This window comes from Balaenoptera acutorostrata, chromosome 5 (assembly GCF_949987535.1).
Source record: "Balaenoptera acutorostrata chromosome 5, mBalAcu1.1, whole genome shotgun sequence".
Taxonomy (NCBI): domain Eukaryota; kingdom Metazoa; phylum Chordata; class Mammalia; order Artiodactyla; family Balaenopteridae; genus Balaenoptera; species Balaenoptera acutorostrata.
Window position 1 is genome coordinate 116281288 of NC_080068.1, and position 19743 is coordinate 116301030.

Sequence of the window (19743 nt, forward strand, 5' to 3'; positions counted from 1 at the left end):
CAAAAACAAACAAACAAAAAAAAAACCCTAAGTCAATGTATCTTGCTACCATTTTTGTTCTTGTGGTAATGGTGTCTTTTCAATTATTAGATGTGTGTAAAATGAGAATTCATACTCTTGGGAAACCACTGATGTTTGTGAAATTAAAATACAAAAAAATAGTTGATATTTTCTTTTAAGAGGTAAATGATTAATTCTGGGTTTTTAAGGTGGAAGATATTAGTAAAAAAAAAAAAACACTGTAAATAAAGCAAAGACAACATCTAACTCACTTTTATCTTATAGCTACATTTGATTTTCCCAAGGTAGAATATTAGTCTTAAAAAGATGCTCCACCATGTAAAGGTTTCTATGCTCAAATAAAGTTGGCAATCCGTGGATAGAATAAAGTTCTCTTAACTGACTTCTACTTAACATATGTTCCAGATTAATTAACGTTCTCCTTTCTTCTCCATAGTACACTGAGCACTCATAGCTAGTAGGCTGCTTTCCAGAATATCTATGCACTACTTCTACCATCAGTGGAGTTTACACTTACAAAGAGTCAACTGCATTTGTTCTAAAACTTATTTATACTAGTTGTATTTGCTATTATAATTATATAACTTAATCACATATTATTTGACCCATTATGAGTATGAAGGAAAAAACTTGTTGTTTAAAGAAAACTACATTCCGGGCTTCCCTGGTGGCACAGTGGCTAAGAATCCACCTGCCAATGCAGGGGACACAGGTTCGAGTCCTGGTCCAGGAAGATCCCATATGCTGCAGAGCAACTAAGCCCGTTTGCCACAACTACTGAGCCCATGAGCCTAGAGCCCGTGCTCCGCAACAAGAGAAGCCACCACAGTGAGAAGCCCGCGCACTGCAACTAAGACCCAACGCAGCCAAAAATAAATAAATAAATAAATGTATTAAAAAAAAAAATGTAGGTAGCTATAAGGTACTAGATTTAGCTTTGCTTTGTTGATTCAAAGTTTCTTATATCATTTAAAATAACTAATCAAATAACAAAAGCAAGTTAGGTTAGGATCAATGACAAGAGTAGGTCATGAAAGCAAAGATAAAAATTAACCCAACTTAGGGACTTCTCTGGTGGCATGGTGGTTAAGAATCCGCCTGCCAGTGCAGGGGACAAGGGTTCGAGCCCCAGTCCGGGAAGATCCCACATGCCGCGGAGCAACTAAGCCCGAGCGCCACAACTACTGAGCCTGCGCTCTAGAGACCGTGAGCCACAACTACTGAGCCCGCGCACCTAGAGCCCATGCTCTGCAACAAGAGAAGCCACCGCAATGAGAAGCCTGCACACTGCAATGAAGAGTAGCCCCCACTCGCTGCAACTACAGAAAGCCCGTGCGCAGCAACAAAGACCCAACGCAGCCAAAAAAAGAAAAAAATTTTTAAGGATTTTATTTCCAAATATACAAAATTTGGGGTCCAATGTTGTCATATTGTGCAGCAATGACAGAAGTATCACTAAACTCATTACATTTTCAGCTTATTTTTTATATTAGGTTCAGGGTACAGTTCATTCAGTATACTTATGATGCCAAGAACTTGGTGTGACTCTTTAACCAAAATTAAACAGTTTTTGGTAGCCTATAATAAAGCTTTTAAAAAAACTAAAATTTAAAATATGCTTTTTAGGGGTGGGGGGAATAAAATAAAATATGCTTTTTAGAAATGGTCTAATTTATTATACAATAATTCACAATATGTACTATGAAACTGTACTCTTAAAAATCTCTTTAATATAAAGAATTTACAGGGCTGTTATGTAACTGAGATACAAGGCTAGACTCAGCCACAACATAATCAGATCAACTTACCTTTGCTGTAAGTCGAAGAACTTTCCTTCCGACTCAGCTTAAGATAAAGTTTGCTCTTAGGTTCATTATAAAATTCAGGATCTACAGTAGTAAACTTCTTTAGTTTACCATACTTTTTTCTTTGAAAATCAAACCCTTTTCTGCAAAATGAGTAAAAGACAAAAGTGAATTTGAATATTAAGGTATGATTTCTTTTTTAATTGAGATATAACTGACATATAGCATTATATTAGTTTCAGGTGTACAACATAATGATTTGATATATGTATATACTGTGAAATTATCAGCATAAGTCTGGTTAACATCCATTGCCACACAAAGTTTTTTCTTGTGAAGAAAATGGGTGAACTGTTTTTATTTTTAAATAAATTGAATTTTTTAAAAAAGCACTGAAGGGGCTTCCCTCGTGGCGTAGTGGTTGAGAGTCTGCCTGCCAATGCAGGGGACACGGGTTCGAGACCTGGTCTGGGAGGATCCCATATGCCACGGAGCAACTAGGCCCGTGAGCCACAATTGCTGAGCCTGCGCGTCTGGAGCCTGTGCTCCGCAACAAGAGAGGCCGCTATAGTGAGAGGCCCGCGCACTGCGATGAAGGGTGGCCCCTGCTTGCTGCAACTGGAGGGGGCCCTCGCACAGAAACGAAGACACAACACAGCCATAAATAAATAAATAAATAAATAAATAAAATTTAAAAAAAAAAAAAAGCACTGAAGAACTCATTGCGTGTATAAAATTTTTTTCAAATAAAAATTTTTTCTTGTAATGAGCTCTTACTCTCTCACCAATTTTCAAATATACAGTAAAGTAATATTAACTATAGTCACCATGCTATACATTACATCTGCAGGACTTATTAATTTTAAACTGGAAGTTTGAAGGTACAAATTTTTTTTTTAAATCTTTAAAATACAGTATGAAGAGGAAAGAACCAGGGAATGTGTATGTTTATATACTTTCATACATATATACACAATAAAAATACACTGTATCAAAGGAAGAAAATAGCAAGCCTCACAGAAACATCATTAGTTTTAAAAGAGATTGAGATAGGAATAGTATCTAAAAGACAGGGTACTTCAGTTTCTATAACTGTAAAAATAGAATAATAAATTATCATATTACCATTTCTTATAAATTATGATGATTAAATGAAATAATACATGCAAAGTGCTTAGAAGAGTGCCTGGCATGTACAAGCTCCCAATAAATGCTGTTATTATTAAATTACCATGCAAATGCTCATTATATTTACTTTTCGGGTAATCCAACTTTTGTAAGACATGTTTCGAAAAAGTAGCATTCTATCATCCTATAAACTATGTAGTTCAGGCTTGTGAATGACCAATATGTATTATCCTGTGCTGATAAAAATTATTCTTGTGATTTGTTTGATAGGGTTTCCCTTAGAATTATGATTATATGTAAAAATGGTTAGAAAAATGGCATTCCCGCCAGTAATCCTGATATTGCTGGCACTGCTCAATGTTTAGAGGGGGCCAAAAATAGCTTTAGGGAATTATTCCCATTTTATAGTCACAAAAAATGAGGTACTCTATCTTTTAGATATTCTTCCTATCTCAATCTCTTTGAAAACTGATCATAATTCTGTGAGGTTACTATTTTCTGATATAATTAGAGGCAATTACTTGGCACCATAAAACATACCTCACCAAAAGCTGGCATTCCTCATAGAGGGGTATCTTTTGACTTCTTAAGTACAAGCCAATACTTTTTATATCATTTAAAACCATGCTAGGTAGAGATTTTTCCTGTGTTAAATATCCTGGGGTCACTTCTTCAAGCCACTTGAAAAATTTACATCGGTCAGCTCTGGGTCCATCGCAGGTATAAAAGAGACGACCCTAAGGGGAAAAAGATATTGAAACTTTAGTGAGAAAAATAATGTTTTTATTTATTTATTTTTTTACTGTTTTTGTACTATGTTTGTCAAGACTTTTATAAAGGCTGCTTGGCATTAATGTACTCTAATAAATTAGCCGCTATACAACTTAATCTTTTTATTAATTTAAACAATAAATTAAAACTTAAAACCACCTACTTTTCATTTTTTACTTTTTATCAAAAATTACACTATTCTGAAAATTCAATCTTATTTGAAAAATAATATTTATTGATCTCTGACTTAACATGTTCACTATAGAAAACCTGAAAGCTGCCCCAAAACAACTATAGGGGACATCTCGTGCATTTCTTTCCAGACTTTTTTCTCACTCACGTAAGTGCAAGCATGCACACACACACACAAGGATACACACATGTATACTGTTTTAATAAAACTCAGATAACAATACATTTTCTAGTCTATAACCTAACCCTTACACCCAACAACATACTATGAGCATGACAACCATGTCATCAAATAATCTTAAAAAGAAAAAAAAAAGACTTTTAGTGGCTCTATAATATTTTATTCTATGGTTATAATATTTTTATGAATTCTTGCTTTTGAAAACTAAATTTAAAACCAAATTTACATACTCAACTAATGATGAAGTGGAATATGCAAGCAATGGGGGAAAGTTGTATTATTATGAGTGAAAGCACAGTCTTATGAGTACAAACCATCGGTCAATATTACAAACATTTTACTAACTTAACTTCTTCCATAATAATGTTATCAGCAGTATAAATTAAATCAATATGCTTTTCTATTCCCCTGGCCTTATCAGTTACGTTACTTGTACTAGGGATCACATAGTAGACCAGTTTTAACCTTTACTTCCTTCAGGCTCATCTCTGCATTCTCTAAGCCCTCAGGTTAGGACATATTCCCTTCTCAGTGCTCTCACTGTAATTTGGGCATATCCCTCCTACTTTATCAATTACAGTATTATATAAAATTTCCTTTTATATATCTCATCTCTCTCCATCCACTACTGTGCAACAAGTTCCTAAGCAACTCGAAGGTTGATTTTAACTCATATTTTTGTAGCGTCGAATGCAAATCATCTTTCAGGAAAAATGTATTGAGAGTTTACTATATGTTAGTTACTAATGTCTCAAGCAGAAGGCTCCCAGTCAAGACTTACTCCTTAAACTTGTTGTAAAGCAATAGGTACCTAAGCCTTTTATGACACTTACTTGTCTCGTAAAAGGAGGGGAAGAGGGAACAATACCTTATTTGGACCTTCCTTTTTAACCATGACAAGTTTTGCAGGCTGACGATGATGGCAGGATGGCACGTTATTTTCTACATTTTTCAGTTTGTCTCTGTTTGATGATGTGTAAAATGATATGTCAACTTTTGAAAGAGCTCTGTGCAACCTTTGTGCCAACCCAAACAGCAATATATTTAAATGTTCTACAAAAAAATTTTTAAAGATAATTTTTAAAAATATATAGGTACAGATGAAAATTAAATACAAAATAATTTCACGTTTGTATCAGATATGTATTAGCTAAATTTGAAAATAGCCTTTTGACAAACTATAACCTAATACTAACATCCATTTTTTAAAAGTCTAGTTTTACTCTTGAACAAAACAAACTATGCACCATACTTAAAATTTCCTACTTAATTTAACAAAACCATCTGTAACACTTCCAGTTTAAAAAAATTTTTTTAACTACATCTTGAAAAAGATAATGCTGTCATTTCCCACTCAAAACTCAATTTCGATCTGAAATTAAAATACAACTTGCTGTCAATAACTGGATTAAATATATAGAAAATAACAAATCTCAAGTAGACAATTTAATGAAAAAATTCATAAAAGATACTACACTTTCTTACAGCTAAACTATTTACATTAAGCAGCAATCAATCATAATAAAATAAAAAGATAACAGTCATACCTATGAGACAAGATGTAAAAATCTGCTTATAATGAGCAGGAGACTGAAAAACAGCTGGTATGTAAATTTGCCTTTGGGGAAGATATGCAGATTTTATTTTCTGCCCACTTGGGAAGCATAGCTCGGAGTCATTTATCTCCTGAAATGGAATAATTCAAGTTATTATAACAACTCCAGAAAAATACTGTTTACTAATAAGCAAATTCCATAGATATGTTAAAGGAAATAAACAAATTTTTCTTTTGATTTCCAGAATCCATGAAAACCATTTTCTAATTTTAAATGAGAAACTAAGTACAGCAAGAAAGGCTATGACATGGCACTTTTAATGATAAATAAGACTAACTTTTCTTGTCTGCCCCTTAATAAGTTTTTTAATATTTTTGCTAGGAAAAACTTAACTGATGTGAGTGAATCATTATGTATCTCTATTTCTGGTTACAACTATAGTAAGAATTGTTCGTAACCAATGTATAATAAGATGTATCTTTACCCTAATAATGATCTGATCAGCAAAACTGAGCTGACAGTGAAAAATGAAAACAATCATAGTAACAGTAGTAGTGGAAGTGATGGTAGAAACAGAGCTATAATTTATTAAGTACCTATTATGTGCCAGATACTGCACCAGACACTTTCAAATATATAATTTCATTTAATGTTCACAAACTCTAGGAAAGATCTTAAGTCAAAGAAAATGTGAGTGTAGCAAGAGTTTTAGAAAACTCTTAAAAAAAAACAAAAACAAAGCCATTGGCTCTGAGACTAAAATCATTGCACCTATATGATTTTGGTAATTCTTTTGTTGAAATTCAGATAATAACTACTGGAAAAAAGATGCAAAACACTGGTACATTTCCTCACCTGAAAATCTCCTGTTACACTGCAGTTGTAGCAGGCATACTCTCTTAACACATTTTGAATTTCCTCAGTCTTAGAAGTCTGCTTTAAATTCAAAGAAAATGCCTTCTTTCTGGAAACCAAATCTTGACTGCTAAAATCCTGCTGCTGTTGCTGAAGCATGTGTTTCATCATTTGCAAATGCACAGAGTCTACAGAACTTTCATTCACAGCACCACTCTGTCTTTCACCCGTGTCACTAAAATGCATCCCAGAAATAGCCTCAGCAAAGAAGCCATCTGTTACTTTCTGATCAACTCTGTTTGGAGTAGTCAAGTTGCACTGGAGTATGTTTTGATATTTCAGCCACTTGCTTTGAGTAGATATATTATCAAAAAGTGAAACGTCCCTTGGAGTCACTTCCTTAGATTCTTTAGAGAAAGAAGTTTCGCTCTGGTCCTCTGACCCAAAGCTAAAAGAAGGAACTGCTGACTCTTCACAAAAGTTGAATATGGGAGAACCAGAAGACTCTTGCCTGTCAGAGTCGATCACATATGAACAAGAATCTACATCAGGTGGCCCACTGGCAGGTGGCAAAGTAATAAGTGGAACTCGGGTTCTACTTACTAATGAAAGCCTTTGAAGGTTCTTATCCTCCAGAGAACTCGATTTTTTCATTACTAAAAAGAAAAGCTAGTTAAATAAAAATGTATTACGGACATCACCCAATCTCTAGAAAACAGTGGGTATCCATACAAAAAAGCAAAAAGTACCAACATGCCTTGTACCAAAACAAACAAAAAAATCATATTTCCTTTTAAAAACTTTAATGGTTTTAGGCTCCAAAAAATAAAGAAACTTTTTCAAGGTTGATAGACTTGAAATCCTTCTTTTTCTTTTGCCTCTTAGCTAAGGATTTCCACTCACCACCGCCCCACCAATTACTACATTATATTTACATAACACTGAAGTTTTCAAAGTATTTTACAGCTGAGAAGGGATTCATCATTCTCATCTTATAGATAAGATTGCCAACAAGGCCTAGAGGTAACATGACTACCGATTGGCAGAGCTAAGACAAGAACCCAGAACTAGTTTTTTGTTCTCAGCTTTATATTCTCCAGAGACTGAAGTTCAAGGTTTACTTATCGATGTGTTGTAACTTCCTTTATATATTTATTACATTCACAGACTAATATGTTGACCTTCACGGTAAAGAAGACTTTTAGCTTTATTTTGATATATTGTTATGTGATAAGAGTTCAACTCTGGTAAACTCATGGCAGATTTTGGCTGAGTTTTATAATTCCTTCTGTCAGCATTGTTAGTAATTGATATATTCCAGAAAATGTAAAAAGCAGTAATATTTGTTGAATAAATAAAGAATGAATAATACTGCATGGGAACTATATAAGCTTAAAGTTTTTCTCTGAAATGCTATGGTTTCCTATTTTATAATAATGTACCTTCTTGATAGAGTTTCTATTTTGTTGGGAATAAACTCTGGAGGTCACTTGGGAAGGTAGTAGAACAGCAGGTAAGTCAATGATATTCTTTTATAAACTGTTACCTTGTAATTCTAACAAGCTGATCAAGCAACACTGACAGAAAAGTTAAAACCTCATTAAATAGTAAAAGATTCATGGTATAACTGTGTAAATCATCTATATGCCATTGTCACCTCACTTGTTTTAGATACTCACAGCTCCCATACTGACTCTTTCCTACCTTGTTTCGTCTATCAACCACACCTACTAAACCTTCTTCAACCCAGCTACCCAGACACATTAGTTTTTATTTTTATATCATCCACCCATGACCAAAACATTATCTACAACTTCACCCCTCACCCAACATAACTTCAGAATCAAGGGAAGATACATTGGTGAGATTACAAGAAAAGAGCGAGAAAAAGAAAAGTTAGCGAAAGGGATCCTACAGAATGTATTATACTTATCAAGAAGCAGGAAATTACTCACATGGAAGAGTCAAAATGTATGAAAACACAGAGGCCTGAGAATGCAATTGAGGTAGCAGCAACTGAAGAGTTCCCTGATATTGCCAGGATCCCAAAGCAAAAGAGGGGAACTAAGAGGTTATGCTAAGGTCAACCATGACCAGACATTCACAATGAATCCTTTCCCTGGGAGGGGAAGGGACTATAGCGGGGCCGGGCTCTGGACTTACAGCTGTGAGAAGTGTTGGCAATGGTAGAAGACACTTTTAGAGGTCTGTGATGAGAAGATGAGAGAAGAAATAAGAAGGAACTAGAAAGCTGGAAGGGATTGTATTTGGAAATAAGAGCCATCTCCAATAGAAAAAGTCAAAAGGGAGAGAGGGTGTGGGAAGGCTTGAGGGCATAATACATTGAATCTGGTTTCAAGATTATTTTTAGTTTAGTAACAATCTCTCAAATAAAAAACTTCACTTTACATGGACAGACAGATTAGAGCCATATGGTAGCAACTGTCTAAGTTGAGAAAGTGAAAATCACCAGGTAAAGTTCTTGCTTTCAGGGACTCCTCAGAGAATTCCAGTATGAAGTCTTCATCTCTTGAGTTCAAAGATAAAGTAGAAACAGGGTTTAATGTTGAGATCTTTTGTTCTGGTGACATCACCTATCCAGAAAAAAGAGACAAAACTACAGATCAAAATCTTTTTCCCTATAGTTTGAATGAATTCTAGTAACTATTGTAAAAATAATGCTTTCAAGCACACTGTGTAGAGCTATAGTGGGGCAAAGCTTCTTCCAAAAGGGGCAGGATAGAATAAACTCACGAAAATAAACAAGAATAATAGAAAGTGAAATAGAGAACATAAAACCTGTTGGATTTATTTGAAATGGGTCAGATTCTGATTTGGATTGATCTGGGTTACGGGGATTTGGTTGTGAAGATCAGTTTCCAGTCTAAGAGGCTCAGGCTTAATCAGATCTTATGTTTGGAGCTGTGAAGGTAAAACTTCCTGAAAACCCAAGGACAGCTTTCTCTTAGGTCCTCAGGTCTAGGATACACCTACAGTTGATCTAAACTTCAAAATATTGCTCCTTTTAAAATAAACTTTTTTGATATATTCCGCATTTGAACAGTCATATTATTCTCTATGTTATTCTCCTTAGAACAGTATTTTTTTTTTTTTAGAGCAGGTCTCTCTCTCTTTTTTTTTAATTAATTAATTAATTTATTTATTTATTTTTGGCTGTGTTGGGTCTTTGCTGCTGCACGCAGGCTTTCTTTTTTTTTTTTTTTAATTAATTAATTTATCTATTTATTTATTTATTTTTGGCTGTGTTGGGTCTTAGTTTCCGTGCGAGGGCCTTCCCTAGCCGTGGCAAGCGGGGGCCACTCTTCATCGCGGTGCGCGGGCCTCTCACTATCGCGGCCTCTCTTGTTGCGGAGCACAGGCTCCAGACGCGCAGGCTCAGTAGTTGTGGCTCACGGGCCCAATTGCTCCGCGGCATGTGGGATCCTCCCAGACCAGGGCTCGAACCCGTGTCCCCTGCATTAGCAGGCAGACTCCCAACCACTGCACCACCAGGGAAGCCCACGTAGGCTTTCTTTAGTTGCGGTGAGCGGGGGCTACTCTTTGTTGTGGTGTGCAGGCTTCTCATTGTTGTGGCTTCTCTTGTTGTGCAGCACGGGCTCTAGGCATGCAGGCTTCAGTAGTTGTGGCACGTGGGCTCAGTAGTTGTGCCTTGTGGGCTCTAGAGCTCAGGCTCAGTAGTTGTGGCACACGGGCTTAGTTGCTCTGCGGCATGTGGGATCTTCCCAGGCCAGGGCTCGAACCCGTGTCCCTTGCATTGGCAGGCGGATTCTTAACCACTGCGCCACCAGGGAAGCCCAGAACAGTATTTAATTTTGTTGCTGCTTCCAGAAATTAATCACCCTAAAAATCTAATACTAACTGAACAGACAAAACTGGGGCTTGGGCCTCAAAACCAGCTGGAATCAGGGCTTCCACTGCTGTCACTAACTCCGTCTCTTTCTCTGAAAGTCTGCTTCTCTCTCTTTCCCTGTAGACCAGATTCCTCCACATGGCAGGAAGCACAGCCCACTGAAAACTTCCTAAACTTTCCACCATTAACCACTGTAGCAGACGCTGTTGCTGTCCTGGCTGTGTCTCCTCAGCCCATCTATGAGGTCATCTACAGTTGGGGAATTGCTCCCCTACCTGTTGCAGGCTTCCTACCTCTAGCATCTGCATCATTCTGCCTGAGGACAGCGGCTGGGGGAGCGGGCTGGGACAGCAGGTAGGGCAGGCCAGAAGTGCCAGTTGGTTAATATGCCCAGGAGTAATCTTCAGCCAAAGAGGGGTGGGAATTGGTGCACAAATACCTTACTTTCCTCATTCTTTGGGAGGACAATTCTGAGTTTTGTTTTATAGGTCTCTTAGAGGGTTCCCAGCAGGACTCAACACCTTTTATTATTGCTTTCTTCCTTTCCCTGTCCCCCAGTGTGACTGTATTTGGAGACAGGGCCTTTAAGAGGTAATAAAGGCTAAATGAGGTCATAAGAGTGGTGCCCTGATTTGACAGAATTAGCGTCCTTATAACAAGAGAGTTCTCACTCGCTGTGCTCTCTCTTGCTCTCTCTCTCTCCATGTGCACATACCAAGGAAGGACATGTGAGGACATAGTGAGAAGTAGCCATCTGTAAGTCAGGAATAGAGTTCTTAGCAGAAATTTGATCTTGAACTTCTACCTTTCAGAACTGTTACAAAATAAATTTCTGCTGTTTAAGCCACTTATCCTGTGGTATTTTGTTACAGCAACCCTAGCCAACTAATAGAGTCCTGCATCTTACTCCACTCAGTAAAGCCCACCTCAGTCCACGTTGTTAAATCAAAAAGCCAGGAGTCTTTCTCCTCCCCTTCCTTCACCCTACTCTCTACGTCCAATCCAGCAACATCCATGCTTCTAACTCCAAAATTTATCTTAAATCTATTTATCAACTGCTCTATACTTTCACTGCCACAATCTCTACTTCAAGTCACTATCATCTACGGCTCCTCTTGACTGGTTTCCTGGCTTCCACCACAGTGCCCATCAAATGCATCTTCCACACGGCAGCCAGCAAAATCTCTTAAAAATGTAAATGTAAATGTAACGGGTGTTCTGCTGAAAACCCTTCAGTGATTTCCCCGGGGAACACAGAGCAATATCAAAGTTCTTAACCTGACCTGCAAGGCTTTGTATGTCTGGTCCTGCTCCCTGTCCCAATTTCATTTAACTACCACTTTCCCTGTCACTTTCCACAATCCAGCTACTTTGGTCTCCTTTCACATTCTTGAACCCACCCAACTCTTTTCAATCGCAGGGTATTTACACTTGCTGTTTCTGTACATGGTATGTTCTTCCCCCTACTGCTGCCACAGCTGGAGAAGCCTTCCTAATCATCCATAAAGTAGATTCCCCCTATAATTTCAGAGTATCTTCACAACTTTTCTGTATAGCAATTATCTCAGTTTGTTTGTTCTCTTGAGTAACATCTCTCTCCCCTGCTGGCCTTTAAAATCAGAGATCATTCCTGTTTTGTCCAACACTCTATATCCAAGTCTTACAAGTTCCTGACCTACAGAAGGCATTCAGTAAACACTGCTGAATTCCTATTTATTCATAAATTTTATATTTCACAGTAAAATTTCATTGCTCATTTCACACATTTCCAATTAAGATCATGCCTAGGCACTTCATTGTATATCATTTGTTACTACTCTTGGGACTCTTTTTCTGCTATATTTTCTACTTAGTTTAAGAAAGCTATTAACTTTTCAAGTTTATCTTATCTTCAGCTCCTTTACAAAATTCTTCTTAAACATCTCATTTTTAATTGATTCATCTAATTCTATTTCTTCCTTTCTAATTATGTATGCCTCTCATTTCATGTCACATTGCAAAAAATAAAACATCTGAATAACAAAGAAGATAGCAGTCACCCACATTTTGTTATTTATTCTAACAGAAATTATTCTGTGCTGTTTCATTACTAAAATAATCATGGTTGGTTGTTCATAAACTTTCTTGATCATGTTAAAAAAATCATCTAGTCTTAAGATTTTTATCTTTTTAGTTTTTAGTAGAGTCATTTCTTATAAGACTACCAAAATTTTTTACTCACAACTGTTAAAATTTTGTTTAGGGAATTCCCTGGTGGGCCAATGGTTAGGACTCGGCACTTTCACTGCTGGGGTCTGGGCTCAATCCCTGGTCAGGGAACGAAGATACCATGAGCCGCAGGGTGCGGGCAAAAAAACCAACATAAAAAACTTTGTTTACATTATACCTTATTTGCTTCCCACGAAGTCCTCTCTGTTGATTTAAAATTATAATCCAAATAATTATATAACTGTTCTGAATCTTTAGGAGGGAAATCTAAAATTGCTGTGGGGGGAAAAAAAAGCATGGATCTTTACATAATAGTTTGTTCAATGTCAAATAACTTCTTAATGTTACATTTTATTTATAATTTACTTACAATCATTTTCAACTGAGTCCTTATTAGACTCAGCTGTCACTTGAAAATCCTCTTCAATATTAAAGCTAGTACCTCCTTTTGGAAAATTTTCTTCATCTGGGAACTAGAAAACAGAGATCCATTTATCAGTTTAGAAAAAATGTGTGCGCATATCCATATCTTTACCTATCTCTATCTACACATATAGTTTATAGTTATAACTTGAGACACAGACAAACAGAAAGAAATATGTTATAAAGCCAATTCCATTCGGGGAAAGCAGGGTACATTATATTTCATCAATTCTTATGACTCACGTTTCTTACATCTTAACATCTTTGAAATAGGGATGCACCCCAAAAATGACATTTTTACATCTCTATAGCACAGGCAACATCTGTGACATAGTTGTCTTCACCTGTGCAAGTGCAACTATATGCAAAGTAGTCATACTATTCAAATAATGATCACTTAAATATGACTTTGTGCACTGTTAACATTAGACATATTAAGCAATTCTGCTGTTTAAATGTCTTCAAAAAGATCACACTAGGATTTAGCATTGAAAAAAAAGTACTGTGGGGACTTCCCTGGTGGTGCAGTGGTTAGGAATCCACCTGCCAACACAGGGGACATGGGTTTGAGCCCTGGTCTGGGAAGATCACACATGCCGTGGAGCAACTAAGCCCGTGCGCCACAACTACTGAGCCTGCGCTCTAGAGCCCACGAGCCACAACTGTTGAAGCCCACGAGCCACAACTATGGAGCCTGTGTGCACAACTACTGAAGCCTGGCACCTAGAGCCCGTGCTCTGCAACAAGAGAAGCCACCACAATGAGAAGCCTGCGCACCACAATGAAGAGTAGCCCCCACTCACCGCAACTAGAGAAAACCCACGTGCACCAAGGAAGACCCAATAAAGCCAAAAATAAAGATTAATAAAGAGCAGAAACTAACACAACATTGTAAAGCAACTATACTCCAATTAAAAAAAACAAAGGTATTCATTGATAGCTTCTATTTGTCAGGCACAGAGCGAGGAACTGGAAATACAACAAACAAACAGCCACTGACGGTGCCTTCACAAAGCAGATACTTTTGGTGGGAGAAAATTAAGGAAGAAGCGAAATTTGTGGCCCTGAACCAAGATGGCGGAGTAGAAGGAGGCGCTCTCACTCCCTCTTGCGAGAACACCAGAATCACAACTAGTTGCCGGACAATCATCGACAGGAAGACACTGGAACTCACCAAAAAAGATACCCCACATCCAAAGACAAAGGAGATGCCACAATGAGACGGTAGGAGGGGCACAATCACAGTAAAATCAAATCCCATAACTGATGGGTGGGTGACTCACAAACTGGAGAACACTTATACCACAGAAGTTCACCCACTGGAGTGAAGGTTGTGAGGCCCACGTCAGGCTTCCCAACCTGGGGGTCCGGCAATGGGAGGAGGAATTCCTAGAGAATCAGACTTTGAAGGCTAGTGGGATTTGATTGAAGGACTTCGACAGGACTGGGGGAAATGGAGACTCCACTCTTGGAGGGCACACACAAAGTAGTGTGCACATCAGGACCCCGGGGAAGGAGCAGTGATCCCAGGGGAGACTGAAACAGACCTACCAGCTAGTGTTGGAGGGTCTCCTGCAGAGGCAGGGGGTGGCTGTGGCTCACCGTGGAGACAAGGACACTGGCAGCAGAAGTTCTGGGAAGTACTCCTTGGCGTGAGCCCTCCCAGAGTCTGCCATTAGCCCCACCAAAGAGCCCGGGTAGGCTCCAGTGTTGGGTTGCCTCAGGCCAAACAACCAACAGGGAGGGAACCCAGCCCCACCCATCAGCAGTCAAGCGGAATAAAGTTTTACTGAGCTCTGCCCACCAGGGAAACAGTCAGCTCTACCCACCACCAGTCCCTCCCATCAGGAAACTTGCACAAGTCTCTTAGTTAGCCTCATCCACCAGAGGGCAGACAGCAGAAGAAAGAACTACAATCCTGCAGCCTGTGCAATGAAAACCACATTCACAGAAAGACAGACAAGATGAAAACGCAGAGGGTTATGTACCACATGAAGGAACAAGATAAAACCCCAGAAAAACAAATAAATGAAGTAGAGATAGGCAACCTTCCAGGAAAAAGAATTAAGAATAATGATAGTGAAGATGATGCAGGACCTCGGAAAAAGAACAGAGGCAAATATCGAGAAGATGAAAGAAATGTTTAACAAAGACCTAGAAGAATTAAAGAACAAACAAACAGAGATGAACAATACAATAACTGAAATGAAAACTACACTAGAAGGAATCAATAGCAGAATAACTGAGGCAGAAGAACGGATAAGTGACCTGGAAGACAGAATAGTGGAATTCACTGCTGCAGAACACAATAAAAAAGGAATGAAAAGAAATGAAGACAGCCTAAGACACCTCTGGGACAACATTAAACGCAACAACATTCGCATTGTAGGGGTCCCAGAAGGAGAAGAGAGAGAGAAAGAACCAGAGAAAATATTTGAAGAGATTATGTAGTCGAAAACTTCCCTAACATGGGAAAGGAAATAGCCACCCAAGTCTAGGAAGCGCAGCGAGTCCAATACAGGATAAACCCAAGGAGAAACACGCGGAAACACATAGTAATCAAATTGGCAAAAATTAAAGACAAAGAAAAATTCTTGAAAGCAGCAAGGGAAAAACGACAGATAACATACAAGGGAACTCCCATAAGGTTAACAGCTGATTTCTCAGCAGAAACTCTACAAGCCAGAAGGGAGTGGCATAATATACTTAAAGTGATGAAAGGGAAGAACCTACAACCAAGATTACTCTACCCGGCAAGGATCTCATTCAGATTCCACGGAGAAATCAAAAGCTTTACAGATAAGCAAAAGCTAAGAGAATTCAGCACCACCAAACCAGGTGTACAACAAATGCTAAAGGAAGTTCTCTAAGTAGGAAACACAAGAGAACAAAAGGACCTACAAAAACAAATCCAAGGGCTTCCCTGGTGGCTCAGTGGTTGAGAATCTGCCTGCCAATGCAGGGGACACAGGTTTGAGCCCTGGTCTGGGAAGATCCCACATGCCGCGGAGCAACTAAGCCCATGAGCCACAATTACTGAGCCTGCGCGTCTGAGCCTGTGCTTCGCAACAAGAGAGACCGCAATAGTGAGAGGCGCAATAGTGAGAGGCCGCAATAGTGAGAGGCCCGCGCATCGCAATGAAGAGTGGCCCCCGCTTGCCGCAACTAGAGAAAGCCCTCGCACAGAAACGAAGACCCAACACAGCCATAAATAAATAAATAAATAAAATTAAAAAAAAAAAAAAAAAAAACAAATCCAAAACAATTAAGAAAATTGTAATAGGAACATACATATCGATAATTACCTTAAACGTGAATGGATTAAGTGCTCCAACCAAAAGACACAGGCTTGCTGAATGGATACAAAAACAAGACCCATATATATGCTGTTTACAAGAGACCCACATCAGACCTAGGGACACATACAGACTGAACGTGAGGGGATAGAAAAAGATATTCCATGCAAATGGAAATCAAAAGAAAGCTGGAGTAGCAATACTCATATCAGATAAAATAGACTTTAAAATAAAGAGTGTTACAAGAGACAAGGAAGGACACTACACAGTGATCAAGGGATCAATCCAAGAAGAAGATATAACAGTTATAAATACATATGTACCCAACATAGGAGCACCTCAATACATAAGGCAACTGCTAACAGCGCTAAAAGAGGAAATTGACAGTAACACAATAATAGTGGGGGACTTTAACACCTCACTTACACCAATGGACGGGTCATCCAAACAGAAAATTAATAAGGAAACACAAGCTTTAAATGACACAATCGACCAGAGAGACTTTATTGATATTTATAGGACATTCCATCCAAAAACAGCAGATTACACTTTCTTCTCAAGTGTGCACGGAACATTCTCCAGGATAGATCACATCTTGGGTCATAAATCAAGCCTCAGTAAAATTAAGAAAACTGAAATCATATCAAGCATCTTTTCTGACCACAACACTGTGAGATTAGAAATGAATTACAGGGAAAAAAACGTAACAGACACAAACACATGGAGGCTAAACAATACGTGACTAAATAACCAAGAGATCACTGAAGAAATCAAAGAGGAAATCAAAAAATACCTAGAGACAAATGACAATGAAAACACGACGATCCAAAACCTATGGGATGCACCAAAAGCAGTTCTAAGAGGGAAGTTTAAAGCTATACAAGCCTACCTCAAGAAACAAGAAAAATCCCAAATAAACAATCTAACCTTACACCTAAAGGAACTAGAGAAATAAGAACAAACAAAACCCAAAGTTAGCAGAAGGAAAGAAATCATAAAGATCAGAGCATAAATAAATGAAATAGAAACAAAGAAAACAATAGCAAAGATCAATAAAACTAAAAGCTGGTTCTTTGAGAAGAGAAACAAAATTGATAAACCATTAGCCAGACTCATCAAGAAAAAGAGGGAGAGGACTCAAATCAATAAAATTAGAAATGAAAAAGGAGAAGTTACAACAGACACCACAGAAATACAAAGCATCCTAAGAGACTACTACAAGCAACTCTATGCCAGTAAAATGGACAACCTGGAAGAAATGGACAAATTCTTAGAAAGGTATAACCTTCCAAGACTGAACCAGGAAGAAATAGAAAATATGAAAAGACCAATCACAAGGAATGAAGTTGAAACTGTGATTAAAAATCTTTCAACAAACAAAAGTCCAGGACCAGATGGCTTCACAGGTGAATTCTATCAAACATTTAGAGAAGAATTAACACCTATCCTTCTCAAACTCTTTCAAAAAATTGCAGAGGAAGGAACACTCCCAAACTCATTCTACGAGGCCACCATCACCCTGATACCAAAACCAGACAAAGATACTACAAAAAAAGAAAATTACACACCAATATCACTGATGAATATAGATGCAAAAATCCTCAACAAAATAATAGCAAACAGAATCCAACAGCACATTAAAAGGATCATACACCATGATCAAGTGGGATTTATCTCAGGGATGCGAGGATTCTTCAATATATGTAAATCAATCAATGTGATACACTATATTAACAAATTGAAGAATAAAAACCAGATGACCAACTCAATAGATGCAGAAAAAGCTTTTGACAAAATTCAACACCCATTTATGATAAAAACTCTCCAGAAAATGGGCATAGAGGGAACCTACCTCAACATAATAAAGGCCATATATGACAAACCCACAGCAAACATCATTCTCAATGGTGAAAAACTGAAAGCATTTCCTCTAAGATCAGGAACAAGACAAGGATGTCCACTCTCACCACTGTTATTCAACATAGTTTTGGAAGTCCTAGCCACGGCAATCAGAGAAGAAAAAGAAATAAAAGGAATACAAATTGGAAAAGAAGAAGTAAAACTGTCACTCTTTGCAGATGACATGATACTCTACATAGAGAATCCTAAAGATGCCATCAGAAAATGACTAGAGCTAATCAATGAATTTGGTAAAGTTGCAAGACACAAAATTAATGCACAGAAATCTCTTGCATTGCTATACACTAATCATGAAAAATCTGAAAGAGAAATGAAGGAAACACTCCCATTTACCATTGCAACAAAAAGAATAAAGTACCTAGGAATAAACCTACCTAGGGAGACAAAAGACCTGTATGCAGAAAACTGTAAGACACTGATGAAAGAAATTAAAGGTGATACCAACAGATAGAGAGATATACCATGTTCTTGGATTGGAAGAATCAATATTGTGAAAATGACTATACTACTCAAAGCAATCTACAGATTCAATGCAATCCCTATCAAATTACCAATGGTATTTTTTATGGAACTAGAACAAAAAATCTTAAAATTTGTATGGAGACACAAAAGACTCCAAAGTGCCAAAGCAGTCTTGAGGGAAAAAAACGGAGCTGGAGGAATCAGACTCCCTGACTTCAGACTATACTACAAAGCTACAGTAATCAAGACAATATGGTACTGGCACAAAAACAGAAACATAGATCAATGGAACAAGATAGAAAGCCCAGAGATCAACCCACGCACCTATGGTCAACTAATCTATGACAAAGGAGGCAAGGATATACAATGGAGAAAAGACAGTCTCTTCAATAAGTGGTACTGAGAAAACTGGACAGCTACATGTAAAAGAATGAAATTAGAACACTCCCTAACACCATACACAAAAATAAACTCAAAATGGATTCGAGACCTAAATGTAAGACCAGGCACTATAAAACTCTTAGAGGAAAACATAGGAAGAACACTCTTTGACATAAATCACAGCAAGATCTTTTTTGATCCACCTCCTAGAGTAATGGAAATAAAAACAAAAATAAACAAATGGGACCTAATGAAACTTCAAAGCTTTTGCACAGCAAAGAAAACCATAAACAAGATGAAAAGACAACCTTTAGAATGGGAGAAAATATTTGAAAACTAATCAACAGACAAAGGATTAATCTCCAAAATATATAAACAGTTCATGCAGCTCATTAAAAAAACAACCCGGGCTTCCCTGGTGGCGCAGTGGTTGAGAATCTGCCTGCTAATGCAGGGGACACGGGTTCGAGCCCTGGTCTGGGAAGATCCCACATGCCGCGGAGCAGCTGGGCCCGTGAGCCACAATTGCTGAGCCTGCGCGTCTGGAGCCTGTGCCCCACGACGGGAGGGGCCGCGATAGAGAAAGGCCCGCGCACCGCGATGAAGAGCGAAGAGCGGTCCCCGCACCGCGATGAAGAGTGGCCCCCGCTTGCCGCAACTGGAGAAAGCCCTC

The 19743-nt window shown here is 38.0% G+C and overlaps 1 protein-coding gene across 9 annotated transcripts in view; it reads right to left on the reverse strand.

Moving 5' to 3' along the window:
- The window catches only part of ZGRF1 (zinc finger GRF-type containing 1), a 79092-nt gene that overhangs the window by 17798 nt on the left and 41551 nt on the right, over positions 1-19743 (reverse strand). For 8 of the 9 annotated variants that reach the window (XR_009008386.1, XM_057546997.1, XM_057546998.1 and 5 more), the window contains 8 exons: positions 12959-13061; positions 12767-12864; positions 8980-9103; positions 6510-7165; positions 5646-5784; positions 4967-5151; positions 3495-3691; positions 1830-1969 (listed from right to left, as the gene is read on the reverse strand). Coding sequence is in view for 8 of the 9 variants with exons in the window: in XM_057546997.1 (XP_057402980.1) it covers positions 1830-1969; positions 3495-3691; positions 4967-5151; positions 5646-5784; positions 6510-7165; positions 8980-9103; positions 12767-12864; positions 12959-13061 (1642 nt within the window). In the remaining variant the exon portion in view is untranslated. The remainder of the gene's footprint in view (positions 1-1829; positions 1970-3494; positions 3692-4966; positions 5152-5645; positions 5785-6509; positions 7166-8979; positions 9104-12766; positions 12865-12958; positions 13062-19743) is intronic. The other variant, XM_057547002.1, reaches the window with a different exon arrangement.